Raw genomic sequence first — 19146 nt, forward strand, 5'->3', positions numbered from 1 at the left:
TTAATTAAAAAGCAAAACTGTTTCATTCCGTCACAATATCAATCAACTTTTCAAAAAACTCCGTACTCAGTTGGGGCATTTCAGTACCGGTACCGATGCGGGATCCCAAACCGCGGTACGCGGGCTATTTACGGCCCTCGTAATGATTTAATATAGCCCGGTATCGGCCCCTGACGGGCGTTCCACTCTACAGGCCCGCAAATATCATTCCGCTACTAATTTTGGCCCGCAGTCAATCAACTTCGGGAACTACTGTTATAGACCATATATTTGAGCAATGCTTCCTTGTTCCGGGGTCATATAAGGGTCATGTATACGCCCCTTACAATCACGGGACTCAATTAAAATGTCATCAATGCATTGGGTAAACACAACGAGTCAACCTTTGTTCGACACGATATTTGTTCCCAAATAAGGTATTTTGTCGAGTCAGTTAAATAAAGAAAACAGGTCGAGGGATGACTGTTAAGAAATATGTAGTGTTAACTATGATTTTGTAGGCTTAATGTGCAATGAAAATTGATTTGAGCAGTATACTCGAGTTCTGAGCGTTTTTTTCGTTATTTCGCGTTTTTTGCTCCTTCACTATATGCAATTCAGTGGCCACTTGCTTTTCGCACGTTAATTCTATTCGATTTTTTTGCACTCTTGTGTAGAGTCCCTGCCAAATAAACACCCCCGCCCTCCGCTCAAAATAGAAAAATTAGGGACCTCCTGAAGTATGCGCACCAAGATGGTGCACAACCTGAACTCAGGCTGTGTACCAGGTTAGGGTTCAGGTTGTGCGACATCTTGGTGCGCATAGTAATTATCCCGTTAGAGATAGTGTGCCTAGGAATGCAGATTGCACTGAAAATTCGAATTTGCAAATCATTTCTAAACCCGACCCGAACCCGAACTGGAAAATTAGTAATTTTAGCATTAGTTGCGAGGACTTTGTACAAAAAATTCACTCATTTTAATAAAATAAAGATTTTCCACCAATTTAAACTCTTTGGCGTGACGTTCTGTCGAAGTATTTCTCGAAAATTTAAAACGACCGCAAAAAATATACGTTCCAGTTGTTGAACGTGAATTGCTCAGAGATGAATCTCCTTAACTCTTGAGTGAGTGTACATTTCTCTTGGCATTTCAGTGTTCGCCCGACAATTTTCTCAGACCTCAGGTAAGAGTCTGTTCTTTTTATTCTGAGCGAGTGCGCGTGATCTTGCATTTACCAAATACTCAAAAATATATTCTCATTGGGTTAAAAATGTCGCGCCAGAAGTATGTGCACAATGGCGGACACAGGAACGTCGTACGTGTACCAGGTTAGGGTTAGGCCATAATTTTATTTCAATTTTCCTTATTTTAGTTCTATTACGAGTTCGGTGACTATTCAAGTGACTCCCGTAGTATTTGTACGACGTTCTGGTGTCCGCCATCTTAGTGCACATACTTCTGGAGTAGTTAAAAAATAATCTTAAGGGTTTCTTACAAATTTGATGTGGAAACCCTTGCATTATACACTTATGGATACACTACAATAAAGGGATAGAAAAAAGAATAGGAAGTTAGAACGGCGCAACCCGGCATATTTAATTTAGTGAATACAGCTTTTTTAAGACTTTTAACATTCGCCTTTTTGTCTTGCAAGAATTTACAATCCAATATATAGATTTTTGCACTCATAATGACTAAGCGATATCGGCTTACCACCGGTTATGTAGTCATAGACGATTTTACAACGTTTGCAAAAGGCATTTAAATGGATTGCATAAAACAGACCCGGCCAGATATAAAACACAGATAAATGTAAAAATGGATTATAATAAAAATATAAGATTCTCTGGAAAATTACTTTTATCGTGTGCTTGGCGTAAGGATACCTTTACAATAAGCATGTCTTTGCATTTTTTGCATGAATTCAAATAACGAAATGAGTTTGCGCTTTTTCGTTTTCACGTGATTTATATGACACAGTAATCACACAAAGATTGAATTACGTAAAAATTTGGCATAATTTTACGCTGTTTTCAAAAGTGTATATTAATTATATCACATGATTTGGAGCAAAATCAGTATGAATCCATCAGCGCGAAAATTCCCTAAAAATAATAAATGTATGAACAGGATTTGTGATAAAATTCGCGCAAATAGTATTTCTCGCAATGGCACAAACCGGATCAAGTACTCATGTGAATCCTATCCGTTTGCGCTCAGAAGAATGCTGTTCAGAAAAAATATTTGACGGTATTTTCTTGCCGCGTTAACACTATATATACTGTGATAAGATACCTCTATAACAGAGGCGGGAAAGGTTTTGGACTAAAGGACAAATATTTTGCTTACCTAGACTGGCGGCCCATGTGAACATAAAGTTTTGTTAACGTCTCCAGAACATGAAAGTCTGTGGCAACGTCAATTTCCCATAATGATTCAAATTAGATCAGGCATTACTTTTGCACCAAATGACGTTAAAATCATAAATTCTCCGGCCTAGTAGGCAGGTCTGTTGTCTTGAACCGACGCAGACCCACCCTTTGACGTATAGGGAGCGAGATAAACCCTAAGGTTTCGCGCAAATGACTCAAACTATTTCATACAGTTCTCTCGTTCCAAATGACGTTAAAATTCGACTCAAAATTTTGTTATTTTCTTGCAGCATACATAAATCCCGTCACATGATAGTGTTTGTTCCAACATCGCACAAATAGTTTACCTAATGCGATAAAACGGCATTAAACCGATCCGCGACTTGCACCGGTAATAAAACAAAGCGACTCTCTTATCAAACTGCATATGATACGGGATGGCACGACGCGACACCGAGTTTTTAAAGAGACAGCATCAACTCTTTGTCTAAGAGGTCGTTAGTTATAGTTTAGAGTTTTAATTATGTGCGGTGCTTTTGTGTTGGGTATTGAATGCAGGTTTTAAGGGTTTACTAGTTTTTCGAATAATGTAGTCACGTATTTTTACGATTTTGCCGCTTTGCGCTGAAAAATTGTCACATGGTTGTTTTTACTAAGTAACGAATATGGTAAATTTTGAAATAATCCCGCTTATTAAAAATTTTTTTTTTTTTTTCAAATTTTAGTGGGGTTACACACGACGAAGTAGAAATATAGTTTTAACATTTCCTAATAGTATAGATTTAAACATGTATTCTCAAGTCATTTTGAGGTTATTGGTATTTCCTTTCTGAAAAAAGCTTTAGCACAGTATTCACTGAGCCTTATGACTAGAGGCCCCATATTGAGGGCTCCCGTAGAATGTGCACCAGGTTAGGGTTAGCCATAGTTTTATTCCAATTTTTTTTTCTTTTGGTTCTATTACAAGTTCGGGGATTGTCTGTGTTAGACAAGTGAATATACCACCTGCCCATGAGTTTCAGTCCGTTCATACAACTTGATGTAAAGTAGGCGAACAAAATTAGTTACCTCCATATTGGTACACTGGTATCGGGAACGCCACATATTGTATCTATAGCAATAAAACACTGATAAATATTTTTAAATTTTATCGTATTTTGAAGTAAATGTAATTTGTTATTTTATGTAAGCAAAATTGAGGTCTTTCTATGCCTGGAATAAAGATAAAGTGGACTCGGATTTTTTTTGTGTTCCATAAAACCTCAAAATTTATTTTCTATAAAATGCGATAAAATTGAATCGTTTTTTAAAAGTGTAAATAAACGCCGCGTACGAAAAAAGAGAAATTAACATTTCACATTTCAGTTTACTTTGTAAGCCATTCATTTTAATTTTTCATTGCATCAGCAGTTTATAAATTACTAAATACTTTTTGTCGATAAATCAAAAAAAAAATGAAGATTTTTATGATTCTCACCGTCTGCTTTGCCGCAGTCTCCGCAAGCAGACTTTTCCAGTCCGAATGGGAAGCGTGGAAAGGCGAACATGGTAAGTGAACACTGATTTTTTTCTTGTGTAATTAATTAATACGGGTATGTAAAGCAGGGGTACGCAACTACTTTTTGGTGCGACCCAAAAAAATTTTTTTTAAATTTTTTACGAACCAAGCATTTGTTAAGCATGTAAATAGTTATCGATTATTATTGAAATTAGCAATGTTTCCCCGACTTTTGATCGCCGGAAAATTCTTCCTATATACTCTATTTGTGCAAAATAAACCAGTTTGAATGTTTCAAACCGTCATTTTAATTACAGTAAAATAATTTGGGTCGCGAACCTGTATGAGCGGACCCCTGATGTTTAAATAGACAAATGAGAATAACATAATCTCCTTCATTATTTTAATTTGTTAATTTTATATCGTTGAAGCATCCTTGCGTCATCAACAATTTTCATTATGACGTCACTAATATTTTCGCTACAGGAAAATCGTACTCGTACGAAGAAGAAAACAAAAGGCAATATATCTGGGAAAAGAATTTGAAGAAAGTTGTTGATCATAACATGGAAGCAGATAATGGAATCCATACCTACAGACTTGGAATGAATCAGTTCGCTGATATGGTGAGTTCGAATTCGGTTCTAATTATCGAACAAAATAGAATATATATTAGTTCGCTCATATGATGACTTCGAATTCGGTTCTAATTATCGAACAAAATGGAATATATATCAGTTCGCTCATATGGTGAGTCATATGGTGAGTTTGAATTCGGTTCTAATTATCGAACAAAATAGAATATAGAACATATATCAGTTCGCTCATATGATGAGTTCGATCGCAGTTCGGTTCTAATAATCGAACAAATAACAAAAGCTAAATGGGACTTATATAAACTCTAAATCAATTCGCTGATTCGAATTTGGTTTGGATGAATTCGAATAAAAATATTGTTGGCTTCACTACAACCAATCAGAGTATTAAAATCACTTGACTCTTCTAATTGACTCCTCGAGATAGAAATGTCCAGCCTTGTCCATGGAATGGAATTGGACAGCACAAATTTGTATTTCCCATGGGACACGAAAACCGTCTGATTTTCTGTGAAATGATGGTAAAACATTTTATTATGGACTTCTTAGCCATATATTTGAGCTTATCTCTCTTCTTATCTGTAAAGAACAAAATATATCCAGCATTAACAATATACTTCGTGAAGGGGCTGATGGACACATTTATAAATATGAAGTTAACGAAGTCCGTAAATTTTGCTGTTTTGTTTGTCTCTCCGTATATGTAGTCCTATTTAGTGGACGCTAAACCTAAATTTTTTTGAGTTTTCTTCCAATGGTAATCCCATGGGATGGGAATGGGACAGAAAAATATGTCCCATGGACAAGCTTGAAAATTTCGGTAGATATTTGTCTAACTTGGGGGTGCGCAACCTGCGGCCCACAAGGAAAAATTTTGAGGACCACCGGGATTTTTCAATTCAGTTGAATCTGGTACGTGTGAGTAATTCCAATCCCTTTGCGTTACAAAGTTATATCTGATTACAATTTATTATCTATGCCTATGACGTTACAATGCCCCAACAGTCAGCTTGTGAAAAGTGAACAACAACGCATGTCATAATATCAATAACCAAAATTTTTAAAGCCTATGTTAAACAAAAGATGTGGCCCGCGGTTTAACTCAGTTATCTGTATCTGGCTCTTTTAAATTAAATGTTGCACATCCCTGTATAACTTGACAAGACTAAAGAAAATGGGGTACATTTTTGTCTATTCGATTACGTTTTGAATGAGCATTTACCCCCCCAAAAAAATTTTTTTTCAACGACATCAGCATTGTGTAATTCACTGTAAAAATGAGTCTCATTTACTTCTGAGTGCGTACGCATAACTTTGCTCTGAGATGAGTCTTCTTTACTCCGGAGTGCGTATGCATAACTTTGCTCAGAGATGAGTCGGCTCACTTTTGAATGAGTAGGGTTGGGCATTTTCGATTACCTGATGATTTCAGGATCGAATCGAATATTTTCGAAAAAACAAGATGGCGGCGATTCGATATCCCGCTCTGAACCGATTCGAATATTCGATTCGAAATGCCCAGCCTTATGAGTGAGTGTGCTGAGATATTGGCATTTCAGTGGTTGTTCGTAAATTTACTCAAAGATGAATCTGTTCTACTCCTGAGTCCTGAGTGGCTTTGCTTATAGCAAGTTCTCTTTGCTTATCTATATATACGCGTAAACTCCAACGTTATTTTATATTTTCCGATTCCTATATTTTAGGACGAAGACGAATGGCGAAGCCTTGTTCTCGGTCACGTGACTAGACCAGCCAATCAGATGAGTTACTGCAACATGACGTATGAAATGAGCGATCCAAGAGCTGATGACACCGTTGATTGGAGAACCAAAGGCTACGTCACACCCGTCAAGAACCAATTGAAATGCGGCTCTTGCTGGGCGTTCAGTACTGTAAGTCAGTGTTTACAATTCGCTTTCATCTAGTTGCATAATATTACCATTCCTAGTAGAGTTCGGAAAATTCATTAATTCAAAACTATAATTTAAACTATAATACCATTTTTCCGTATAATTGCAACAAATCACGCAACAACCCTACGACAAGTCAAGTTCATCTCCTATGGGAAATCCCCCCCCCCCCGGTAAAAAAAGAGTTATACGCTGACATAACTTTTGCAGTAATTTCACTGTCATTATACTAGATGACTTTCCCCCCTCCGGGTAAAAACCCCAGGTAATACGCTCACATAACTTTTTGTAGGAAGATTACTTTAAAAATCATAACCCCAGATATCAGTCCGCTCCTCTCCTCCATTATCATAGGTATATATTTATCTATCGTATTATTGAGAGGTTATAGCACGTTCCAAACAAGAATTTGAACAAGAGAGCGATAGAGAAAGGATTTATTATTTCTCCGACCAGTAAACGAGCATTGCAACAAAAAAAAAAATTATACAACATACGCAAAGTTATTCGGTATAGGCTGGGAGAGCGATATGATACTTTAAACCCGAAGTCTTTCTGACGCGATGCCTATATGATTGAGTTGACCACAACGCATCACACAGGCCAAAACTTTCATATAATAAACATACTTAAATAGAATTAAAAAAACGCGCATCATGTACTAGAATCTCAATATTATTCAATTTACCTTTACAGACTGGGTCAGTCGAAGGCCAGCACTTCAAGAAGACTGGAAAGCTTGTCTCTCTCAGCGAACAGAACTTGATGGACTGCAGCACCCCAGAAGGTGACCACAGCTGCCATGGTGGACTTATGGACTTCGGCTTCAAATACATCGTCATGAACGGTGGCATTGATACCGAAGAGTCCTACCCTTATTTGGCCAAGGTGAGTTTTTTTTTAGGAAGAATTTTTCATGTTTAACGAGGCTCTGTATCAGGGGTGTGCAACAGGTGGCCTCAGGGGCGTAGCTAAAAAATTTCAAGGGGGGAGGGGGGATGGTCCGACTCCCAAAACAACCCGCCTGCCAAGCCTTTTATGCCCTTGTCAACACTCAAATTTGTCTCCATCAAAATCCTAATCCAACAGGTTATGTTCAAATGGGCAATTTCGTGGTTGAAAATACACAACGTTTTTTGCTCTTGACGATGCGTTCAATTTTTTTCCGTTCTGCCTGATGCCTAAATTTTTGTGTGGCCCTACTAGATTTCGGAAGTTGATTATATGATGAGAAAATAAGGTACACTCCTGCTCTGTATAAACCACGGCTGCCATGGTGATTTTTTTGTCATGACAAAGTTAAAAAAGGAACTGTTAAAAAGCGGAAGATGTTTGCATGGCATTTCACCGTAATTCAATAATGTTAAAATGCGTCAGTCCTTAAATGTTTAGAATGGCATTTCACCGTAATCCAATACTGCTTAAAGTTGTCTTTCGTTAAATATTTAGAATGGCATTTCACCGTGATTCAATACTGTTAAAAGATGTTTGTCGTTAAATGTTTTAAGTACCATTTCATCTTAACTTCTGTTAATTTTGCGTTCTTTTTGTAACACCCTGTACATTATAATGAATAGTGGTGTTGATACGGTGGCATCTTACCATTACATGGCAACGGTGATTTTTTTGCAAAAGGTAATTTTCGCTTCTTATAAGGCTGTTAACAATACCCCACTAAAATGTGATTACTGCAACAGTGTACTGGGTTTCAGTTTTGTTTGAAAATACCTCTATACCAGGGGTTCTCAACCGCGGGCCCATCAAGAGGACATCAGAGTAATTGAGGGGGGGGTGTCACCATGTCAGCCTCAAAACTGATTTTACCTTTCCTTTTACTAGCAAACTACCCGGACGAATAATTTTGATCTTTAATTTTCATTTCAGGACGAAACGATGTGCAAATTCAACAAAATGAACATCGGTGCCACCATTACTGGATGTGTCGACATTGCTCACGGTGACGAGATGTCTTTGAAGAGCGCTGTAATGAGAGTCGGTCCAATTTCTGTCGCCATTGATGCTGGACACTCTTCATTCCAGTTGTATAAATCTGGCAAGTACCTTTTTATTTTTATACGACGACTTTTTTCACGCCTTTCACAATTAGCAAGTTATGTTAATTTATCTACTGGTGAGAAGCTATTATTTATTGAGAGGAATGGAATCTTTATGAAACGGCACCGCTTACCTAATTTGTTACTTATCGATCTTGATCGGTAAGTATGTTGATAGGTATTTGTCTGTCTGTATGTCTGTTTGTCTGTGTGTTAGATGCACGCGATATCTCACGGAAGCGAGGTTCAATCTGCTCCAAATTTTGCATGTGCATTCATCTTAGCTCGGATCAGAGGCCTATTCATTTTGGATGAATTATGTCGTATAATTAGCGAGTAATCAATTAATTAGTGATGGGACACACGGTGTCACTATGGAGTAAGACCACTGTTTTGGGGGATCCCCTAACCTTCGATCGATTAGTCTTCGGTTTCCAACCGACTTCTAGTTTTCGAATTGGGAAGAAAACAGACCTTCACCAAATATGGGTCCTTACATTTCAGTGACTTCAATAAAATACGTCATTTTCATCATTTTTTATGCGCCGCGCCACGTTAAAAAATGAAGAGCCAACAAATGAGAGCAGAATTAAAAATAAATTCATAACAGTTAAAGAATTAAATAAATCACAGTGAATTTACATAGTTCACAATTTGTGTATAAAAAGAATTAAAGGAATAAACAATATCTAAAGAATAATAGTAATACTGCAGCAAACACAAAGCAAAATTTCTGTCCCAAGAACAATAAACTGGGTCGAGGACTAAGTGAAGTCGCCGAGACCCCATGTGAAGCCGTCTTCGGAATGAGGGCGTAGAACATGGGTGGGCGTGGTTTTGGACCCGGAGCCAAAAGTTTTACCCACCTATACTGGCGGACCATGTAAGTGTGACGTAAAACGTTACATTTTGTGAAAAATATTTACATTGTTACAAAAGTCCATGAGCCTCGTGACAAAACTAAATTTAATCGCAATTTCGACAAATTTCTTATGCTATGTCATAGGTTAAGATCAAAATTTGGTTTTAATTTGATTGTGGCAGCATCAGGCGGGCCAGATTGAACTACCCAACGGGCCGGATTTGGCCCGCGGGCCATAGTTTGCTCATGTAAGGCGTATAGCAATGTTACAACTTAGACACGTTCGATCCCAATCTAAAGTCAATTTTATGTTTTATTCTTCAGGCGTTTACACCAGCATGGAATGCAGCTCAACCAAGCTTGATCACGGTGTATTGGCAGTTGGTTACGGTACTGAGATGGGAAAAGACTACTGGCTGGTTAAGAACAGGTAAACATTGGAAACGAATTTACTTAAAGTCACGTGCACTCATCTAAAAGTAAAAGGAATCATTTGAGCAAAGTTAGGGAAACTCGCTTAAACGTAAAGGAAACTCATCTCTGAGCAAATTCACGGCCACTCACTCAGAAGTGAAGACGGATACACTGTGAGCAAAATTTCAGGGACTTACTCAGAAGTAAAGGAGACTCGTCTCTGAGCAAAAATACGGGTACTTACTCGGAAGTAAAGAAAACTCATCTCTGAGCAAAGTTACAGGAACGCCAAAGGCTATGCGCACTCACTCAAAATTGTTCTTGTGAGTTGTTGTAGGGTTTTACGGCATGTAAATAATTGCGTTAGTGTTTAAACCAACTGTGATGTGTCTAATCCCTCGCGTAGGTACCCCGTAGTGTGCGTACCAGGTTAGGGTTTTCGCATAATTTTATCCCGATTTTCCTTATTTTTGTTCTATTACGAGTTCGGGGACTGTCTGTGTTAGCCAAGTGAATATACCCCCTGCCCATAAGTTTCAGTCCCTTTACACAACTTGATGTAAAGCAGGTCAACACAATTAGTTACTTCCATATTGGTAAACACACTTCTTGAGCGACATCGCGTATACCTTAAAAATCGAAACAAAAGTTGAGATTGGATAGGTGGGAATTTGGAATTAACGTGACGCATAGGCCCCCGCAGCACTCGGAGATAATTAATAAAAAAATATTACGAAGTCTCCCATCTTCACATACTGAATATTCGAAATCGATTCGTCCATTCGTTGTGAAAAAAAAAACGATTTAAGCTATCAACACCAACAGATGGGTATTTGAATTAACTTCCAATGATATATTATGTTTCATTTCATGCGTAGTGCAAATCTAGTATACCTCTATGACGACATGAACAATTCGATTTCACCTCTTTCCCCCCAATTGACTGATATAAAAAGTAATTAATAGTACTAACCTATATTTCCATTTTGCAGCTGGGGTGAAATGTGGGGAATGGAAGGCTACATCATGATGGCGCGTAACTCCAACAACATGTGCGGAATTGCTACCCAAGCCAGCTATCCGACTGTCTAAAATGGACAAAAGATGGCGACGGGTTGACTCAAATTGGACATTTAAGGGCTTTTCTTAATTCTTCACGAAACTGGTTGAAAATTTTTATCTATTCCCCATGGATGGGCCGTAGAAATATCAATTATTTATTTGCGGTTTATCCTTGGCTGTTTTTAAATTTTTTACTAGCTAAATTTGCTGCTCATATTTTGATAATTATAATTGTTTTGAATTTTTTTTTGAAATTTTTGATGGCATTCCTACCTATTACAGTGTTACTGAAATGATTTAATAAATATATTCATTTTCCGAGAAATTATATTTTCAAGATTATTTTGTGCTTACCGAAAAACAGAAAAGGTAGAATTTTATTATTTTTATGAAAAAATAGAAGTAATATAAAATAATCTTACATTCAATACTATACGGTTAAATATCAGATTATTTTACGCTTTTTTCAAAAGTTTGTAATCTATTTTTTCATTAATAAAGCTGAATCTTGCCTAGACACTGCTGGAAATACGAAATTTTTACATCATTCTTGTGTTGTTCTTTTATTATTTAGCTTCAGTTGATAAATTGAATAACATGAAAATGTTAGTAAAAAACGCGTTTTTATGTAGTGTACTACTAACCTAAAGATGGGAATTACTGTAAAATGTAGAATGTATATTAGCGCGAAAAATCGCGGAAATGTACTTTCTCGGAAATGGTCCAATAACTCAATATTTCGTCTCCTATGTGATTATTTTGCTGTTTAGTAAAATTGATGTTTTATGCTTGTAAATATTTAATGAAAATCGAAGATACGATCGTTTTATTATATTTCTTTTCGTTTTATTATATATTTTGAGTCGAAAAATTATCTGTCCGAACTTTGGGATCTATTTTATCAATCTGTCCTCGAAACGGGCGATAATATTTGATATATCTAAAAAGTTTGAGGTTTTATTATATATTGTCTCCCGATCGGGTCTAAGTTTTTGAAATTTCCTCCAAACGGGCGATAATTTTTTGGCTTTATTCCATTCTAGCTTCCAAATATATTCACTTACACTATGCATGTTAAAACGGTGCTGTTCCTATAAAACTAGTCATTGGAGGCATGGCCAAAGATGTTTCTTGCCCAATAGGCGCTTTACAACAGCGGGCCATGTATGTTCTGACTGATAATGACCAGTGAAAGCATCAAACATATGATTATAAAATGATTTTTATGCTAATTTTTCTGTATTGACTTCAATTTATAGATAATTTTACGATTTTTCTAATTACTTGGTCGTATAGACATAAATGAAAAGTATTGCTATTTGTGACTCTTAACCCCATAGTGGCAATACATTGCGGAGAAATTCAATTTTCATACAATTCATGAATTACATAACTCCCTTATGCTTTTATTCCAATACATTTTTGTCATATTCATTCAAATTGGTTCAATAAAAACCTTGAAACTTTTGTGACCATAAATCCTCAAAACGACAGTACCTAGATGTTTTACATTAATAATATAACTTTAATCAAAGAATTGAATATGAATAAAATTGCATAATTTATGAAAAATCATAACCCATAAATGTCATTCTTTTGTCAATTTTTTAGTTTTACGTTTCAAACTTATACAAGCTTTTCAATACTATGGAAAAATTCAGAAAATTTACAGCATAGTAACACATGCACAGCATTGCTTTACAGTTGTGCATGTCTTACTATGCATTTTGGATGGCATTAAATTTAATGTTTTTTTCAATAGTTTTTCGGTATTTTCGGGCGAATGCATAGTAAGACATGTACAGCATTACTTTACAGTTGTGCATGTCTTACTATGCATTTTGGATGGAATTAAATTTTGTGAACTTTTTTAATAGTATCAAAATGCTTGTCAAAAAAATTTCTTTTTTTATTTTATTTTTATTTTAAGCAAGTCAAGCGGTCAACAAGTGCAATATTCAATGCTTCTACAATTGAGTGAGTTAACCTGTGATTATGCTCGTTTAAGCTTGGGCCACAGATAATAGGTACTTAGAGTGGTGCTGTTAAAAATGTGTAAATTTGACTTGTTTTTGACTTGCTTGAGTGTGATTTATTTGAGTTTCGAATATTCGACAATTCTAACTTTTTGACCATTTGAATTCGGTTCTTCCATAACCCTCAGTTCGAATTTCTGAATATTCGTTAACTATAACTTTTCGAATATTCGAGTATTTTACAGTTCGGTTATTGCATATTCGGCAGTTCGAATTTCCGAATATTTGGACAACTGTTCGAATATTCGAATATTTTTTTTAGTTCGGTTATGACATATTCGACAACTCGAGTATATATCTCTGCCTGACACAAAAAACAAGTCAAATTTCCTAAATTTTCAACAGCATCACTTTTAGGCTCTAATCATCTGTTTTTTCCAAGCTTCAAGCGACAAAATCACTCGACAAATTTCAACTTCATGTAGAACTTGAACGTTAAATTTATTCTTGATTTAAGGAGACGTTGTATATCATTTACCAATGTTACTTTCATTATGTGTGTGTGAGCCGAAAAATAGATACCATTTTTTGCCTTCTTGTAATTTTCATTAAAACCAATCGTTTTTATCTTCAAATAAAATCTTCAATGCATTCAAATGACATCATTTACGGTATTATTACGTCACTTTGGATAGAAGGTTAGTTGGGCAGCCAGAGTCGCGAGTCAAGTTGGTTAATCCGACCAGGGGTGTAACCGGGAAATTTCACATGGGGGGGTTGAAATTTTTAATTGCCAAGTTAGATCACAACAGCTTACGGGTCCGTTGAAACTATCGAATACAGTAACTTAAAGCATATTTAACTGATTCATATTAAAACAGTATTTTATAGCGTGTTCCACAAAAAAACAAAACCCTCAATTTCTCGTTTACTTCAACGAAAATGGAGTGAATTATTTTGTCTGCACTCGAAATGAACTTATGTTTGTACCCAAAAGTGTCGGAAAATCTAGGACGTTTTGCACAAAAATTATGTTGTTCCCAGAATACCGTATGTTCCAAGTGCTCTCCTCGATATTGAAGGAAAAATTGTCAAATGTCAATCACTCTTCTATTTGGGTATTTCTCTGTTTTATTTCTGCAATTGCAACTCGCAGTAAACATTTCTTGGTACAGCTGTCTGGCATTAGAATTGTTTACCAGCGCGGAAATTTCTAATATAATAGCTAATAAGCTTGAAAACATGTTGTGATGATCAATATTCCGCCTTTATTGCGTTATTTAAGCGGCGAACTTAGGCTATAAATAATGGGGCTTTTAATATGCGGGCATCACTTTGCGTTGACGCTATTGACTTATAGCATCGTGTTATTCGGTACCTGAAAGTATTATTTACCTTTGGTTTGTGTGCTTTTGTAGCAGATACCAAAATTAACTATGTCCGTGTATTGTTACACTATATTGATACTTTGCTGCATCGGAGCCGTTAATAGCCGTCCGACTAATACCAAGCCTAAAGTAGAGAGATGGGAAAAGAATTGGGATGCATGGAAAGAACAATTTGGTGAGATTTATTGATTTTTTGCCGAACTCGAATCTGAATCGAATAACTGGTTAACTCTGACATGGGCTAACTACCGCCCACGGGCCAAATCCGGCCCGTTTGGTAATTCAATCTGGCACGCCTGATGCTGCCACAACCAAATTAAACCCAAATTTTGATATTTTAGCAAAAAAAATAGCTCAAGGAATTAGTCGAGATTGCGATTAAATTTAGTTTTGGCACGAGGCCTATTGTTTTCCACTTTTGCTTTTGTAACACTGTAAATATTGTTCATAAAATGTAACGTTTTACGTCACGCATGGCCCTCCAGTCTAGGTGGGCAAAATTTTTGGCGCCTGGTTCAAAAACCTAATAAAAAAGTTTTAATTCTTTGTTACGTCACAGGAAGGAATTATGAAACCGCTGAAGAAGAGGAGAGGCGGCACAACATTTGGTTGCAGAATAAGGCGCAGATTGAACAACACAACAGGGAAGCAGATGCCGGGAAACATACATATTATCAGGGAATTAACCAATTTGCTGACAAGGTAAGCGTGACCAATCAGAATCCTGCACGACCAAAAATCACTGATGCGTAACTGGCCAAAATATTAATAAAAAAAGGTTTATGGTGAGGCACTGTTTTTGTTTGTACGTGTTTTTCCTTTTCGCTCTAACAGCTCCGCGTGAGCAGTTATTGTTAAGTACAGAGCGACTATAATTTAAAACAATGATTCCCAAATTGATTGACCTTGGGCCAAAATTAGAAGCGGGGGGATTACGGCCCTCGTCACGATATGGCCCGTCAAAGTTGAGTGAAATTGTTTAACACTTCATTTCACACATTCATTTTTCTTTTGCGTTCTAGGCAGACCAAGACCATTTGTTTATTCATTATAACAGCTTCACTAGTCACCGCAAATTATTGGCGGTGCGCAATATCATCCGTAAAATACAGTAACTTAAAAATACAGGTACTCCCGTAGTATTCCAACAAGATGGCGGACACCGGAACGTAGTATGTGTACCAGGTTAGGGTTAGGCCATAATTTCATTAGAAATACTACGGGAGTCACTTGGCTAGTCCCCGAACTCGTAATAGAACTAAAATAAGGAAATTGGAATAAAATTATGATCTAACACCAACCTGGTACATATACTATGACAGGTGTCCGCCATCTTGTTGCACATACTACGGGAGCGACAAGATACACCACCTTGAAATGAACAGCAATTGATTTATGCGCTCCGTGGTATTCGTACTAAGATGACGCACAACCTGAACAATCCTGACGTGGTACACATACTATGTTCAGGTTGTGCGCCATCTTGGTACGAACACTTCACCAAGGACGATTATTTTTATTATATACGATATATTTATATTTTAGGCTGAAGGTGAATCAATATATGGCTGTTTGGTTGGTGGACACGAATAATCTCAAATCCTATACTCTATTCAGGGGCGTAGCAAGAGGGTGTTTTTATTTTTGGGGTCGGACCCCCCCCCCCCCCCTTTGAAATGTAGAAAAAATAAAATCATCTTTCTGTATCATACATCTTGAAACGCTTTTAAGACACTCAAGACTCATGAAAACACAAGTTTTCCGGCGTTCGTCCGGACCCGCTAACTGTTTCGATCCGACTTGGCAAATAGAAGTTTTAGAACCCCCCCCTCCCCCCTTTTGTGAAAATTTCTGGCTACGTCCCTGATTCCAATCCCCAAAATCACGTGACAAATATCATCCCAGAAGCTTGAACGTCAGATTTATTTTTGATTCAAGGAGACGTTGAATATCATTTAACTATGTTACTTTCATTTTGTGTGTGTGTGCAAAATGAGAAATAAAATCTTTGTCATTCTAGAATAAATTGTATTATTGTAATTTTCATTCACACCAATCGTTTCGCTCGTCAAATAAATTCTTCATTGCATTGATATGACGTCATTTGCGGTATTACCACGTCACTTTGAGTTAAGAAATGATAAATAAGTGATTGAAACTCCACAGAGGTTTTGCAGAGTCAGGGGGGGGGGGTTGTCCCCTAATCAAGGGTGTGTCCCCTCGAATCTCGAATACTCAAAAGGGCGTGCCAGCAGTATGTGCACCAATATGGAGATAACTAATTTTGTTCGCCTACTTTACATCAAGTTGCGAAAGGGACTGAAACATATGGGCAGAGGGTATATTCACTTGGCTATCACATACAGTCCCCAAACTCGTAATAGGACTAAAATATTCCAAGTTCAACTGGAAACCTTAAAGAAAACCGGAATAAAATTATAATCCGTATTTGCCTTGGTACATGGGTACTCTCAAGAGATATTCAATTGCATGTTTTTTTTTTATTGTAATGAGTCCACCAGATCAGATAAATTACTGAAAACATGGAATCCAATACTCAAACAGTTAGCTGAGTGTTCGCACACAATAAGAAAGTTATTCCATCAATAACTAACTAGAATTGAAAGTACCACATGTCAAATGGCAGTGCAAAAATGTAGCTTCACTACAAAAATTGAGGAATTTAACCTCAACCTTTAAAGGCAAAATAAAAAACAAGATGGCGGCGATTCAAAATTTTAATTTGAGTTAATCACTGAGTTACGTCTTACTGGTGGTTGGTTGGTGGGTTGACGGCTTAATCCTTTGACGAACAACCGCCTCTCGTCCTGTTATCAGTCCATGGCGGGTATGGGATGATTTAGCCAGTTATTTGTTTTCAGAGACATGGAATCAGAGGTGGGTGGCGAGCGTATTCCTACGTATTAGCACGATCTATCCAGATGAATATGAGTCACATGACACCCCAGCATTTAAAAAAAATGTAATTTGCGTCATTTACGACATATTCATATGCCTTTTCCAACACCATTTTGCTCTATTCTTGAACGATTTACTTATAGTCGGACGTTTCCTGGCCATTAATAACCAATTTTGTTTACTAAATGAACCAAACGAAATAAAAGAAAATGTGCGTTCATGTGCCTTGGATAACTTCGACAGCGAAGTACGTGTGTGGAGCAAGAACCTACGTACATTTGAACCCATGTGTATATCCGCGGGTTCAATCTATATGCCGGTGCTAAAATCCATGGGTCAGGGTTAGTATGGGTTCAAATATCCGTGAAACCAAAAAAATTTCTATGGGTGCAATAGTATTCAGGTGCAATTGTCGTGGGTTCAAATGTACGGGAACCGTTTATTACTTATCGATTTTAATCGGTAAGTATGTTGATAGGTATTTGTCTGTTAGATGCACGCGATATCTCACGAAAGCGAGATTGAGCATTCATCATATGTCGGACCAGAAGCCTATTGATTTTGGATGAATTATGTCGTATAATTAGCGAGGTATTAATTAATTAGTGATGGACAGTATGAAGGTGTCACTATGGAGTGAGAGCGCTGTTTTGGGGATCTCCTAACTTTCGATCGATAAGTCTTCGGTCTCTGACCGCGTTAGGATATTGTTAGATATCAGTTAGCTACTGTTATCCGGCTTGTTCTGAGCAAAAGGCACGAGTAAGCGTCGTATTACGTCATTATACAACATACAAAAACATATTGAGCTTTTTCATCACCATTGTTGTCAGTCTGCGATTTCGGATTAAATTCCATGGAATTCAGAATGCGAAACTCTGGTGAAAACATTCTATTCTCCGACATCACGACATCATGTTATATATCAGTGATTACTGTTATCTGGCTTTGTTCGGAGCAAAAGGAACGAGCGTCGTATTACTTCGTTATACAACAAAAAAACATTTTGAGCTTTTTCATCACCATTGTTGTCAGTCTGCGATTTCGGAATAAATTCCATGGAATTCAGAATGCGAAACTCCGATGAAAACATTCTATTCTCCGACATCACAACTATGGTTTCGCATCATTTCGTTCATGCTGCCAAAAACATGTTTTCGTATTCGCTTACACCCTTATTTCCCCCTATATTACGATCAAACTGCCTGGTAGTTTCGAAACATAAAACTCTTAACGTCAGAAACAGATTGTGTGTTTCAATTCCTTTACGATTATGAAATCACAACCACGTTTAAGCGTCACAAATGTTTATTGCACGGTTGACTGTTCTCTCGAATTCTCTCTCAATTTACCGGTCACAGTAAACATTACTCGATACAGTACAGCTGTTTGTTTTAATAATTGTTTACCAGCACGATATTGTGTAATATATTAGCTAGTGAGCTTAAAACAAGTTGAAGTGACACAAATTCGTCTTCTTAGAGATATTGTGTTATTTAGTTAATTTACTATGTAGGGTATAAATATGGAGCTTCCAATATGCAAAGATTACTTTTCGGTGGTGCCTCTGAGACTTTTTGTATCGTACCGGAACATTTTGTACCAATCGGTCTTTATTAAAGCGTAGTACTTCGCTAAAATTATCTATAGTGTCGGAAGCTTTAGGCCAAGTCAGTGGTATTCCGTATCTTTGTTAAGAAATCAGTCTAATTTATTTTTGGTTTATTGCGCGTAAGCTTGTTTTGCAAATTTTTTTTATAAAATAACTTGAAAACCTCTGGATTATATTTTTAAAAGTGCGGCGAGTATGCATTGCTTGGTCTTCGTGGGCCCCTTGGCGTTAAATTAATGAGCTACCAGTAAACAGGAGTAAAACATGACACTGATACCGGGAGAGGGGTGGTAGATCTTTTGTACTAAGCCACGCCGAAAAAACACCCTGTAAACGCTAAAAATTGGTAATTATCCAGTTAGGGTTACAAAATGCCGATTGCACCGGAAATTCAAATTTTTCAACCATTCCTAACCCCAATTAGATAATTACTAATTTGTTATTTAAAAACGAATACGTCAACGCCCAAAATAATTATTTATCCAGTTAGGGTTAAAAATG

The 19146-nt window shown here is 36.9% G+C and overlaps 2 protein-coding genes across 2 annotated transcripts; both read left to right on the top strand.

The window, feature by feature from the left end:
- The first annotated feature begins 3765 nt into the window (after nucleotides 1-3765).
- Nucleotides 3766-13377, top strand: LOC120334775 (procathepsin L-like). The gene is made up of 7 exons (XM_078113310.1): nucleotides 3766-3902; nucleotides 4339-4478; nucleotides 6152-6340; nucleotides 7055-7246; nucleotides 8243-8411; nucleotides 9599-9704; nucleotides 10681-13377. Exons 1-7 carry the CDS (start codon nucleotides 3809-3811, stop codon nucleotides 10778-10780), a joined length of 990 nt encoding a protein of 329 aa, XP_077969436.1. The 5' UTR covers nucleotides 3766-3808; the 3' UTR covers nucleotides 10781-13377.
- A 676-nt stretch (nucleotides 13378-14053) lies between these two features.
- On the top strand, nucleotides 14054-16207 carry LOC120334816 (protein CTLA-2-alpha-like). Its single transcript, XM_078113313.1, has 3 exons — nucleotides 14054-14289; nucleotides 14674-14816; nucleotides 15660-16207. Exons 1-3 carry the CDS (start codon nucleotides 14163-14165, stop codon nucleotides 15705-15707), a joined length of 318 nt encoding a protein of 105 aa, XP_077969439.1. The 5' UTR covers nucleotides 14054-14162; the 3' UTR covers nucleotides 15708-16207.
- The last annotated feature ends 2939 nt before the right edge of the window (nucleotides 16208-19146 follow it).

This window comes from Styela clava, chromosome 1, assembly GCF_964204865.1.
Source record: "Styela clava chromosome 1, kaStyClav1.hap1.2, whole genome shotgun sequence".
NCBI lineage: Eukaryota > Metazoa > Chordata > Ascidiacea > Stolidobranchia > Styelidae > Styela > Styela clava.

Excerpts from the sequence above, each read along its gene's own strand:
- LOC120334816 (XM_078113313.1), top strand. The coding sequence starts at position 14,163 with ATGTCCGTGTATTGTTACACTATATTGATACTTTGCTGCATCGGAGCC. Across the intron at positions 14,290-14,673 it reads TGCATGGAAAGAACAATTTG|GAAGGAATTATGAAACCGCT; the intron begins GTGAGATTTATT and ends GTTACGTCACAG. Across the intron at positions 14,817-15,659 it reads TTAACCAATTTGCTGACAAG|GCTGAAGGTGAATCAATATA; the intron begins GTAAGCGTGACC and ends TTTATATTTTAG.
- LOC120334775 (XM_078113310.1), top strand. The coding sequence starts at position 3,809 with ATGAAGATTTTTATGATTCTCACCGTCTGCTTTGCCGCAGTCTCCGCA. Across the intron at positions 4,479-6,151 it reads TGAATCAGTTCGCTGATATG|GACGAAGACGAATGGCGAAG; the intron begins GTGAGTTCGAAT and ends CCTATATTTTAG. Across the intron at positions 7,247-8,242 it reads CCTACCCTTATTTGGCCAAG|GACGAAACGATGTGCAAATT; the intron begins GTGAGTTTTTTT and ends TTTTCATTTCAG.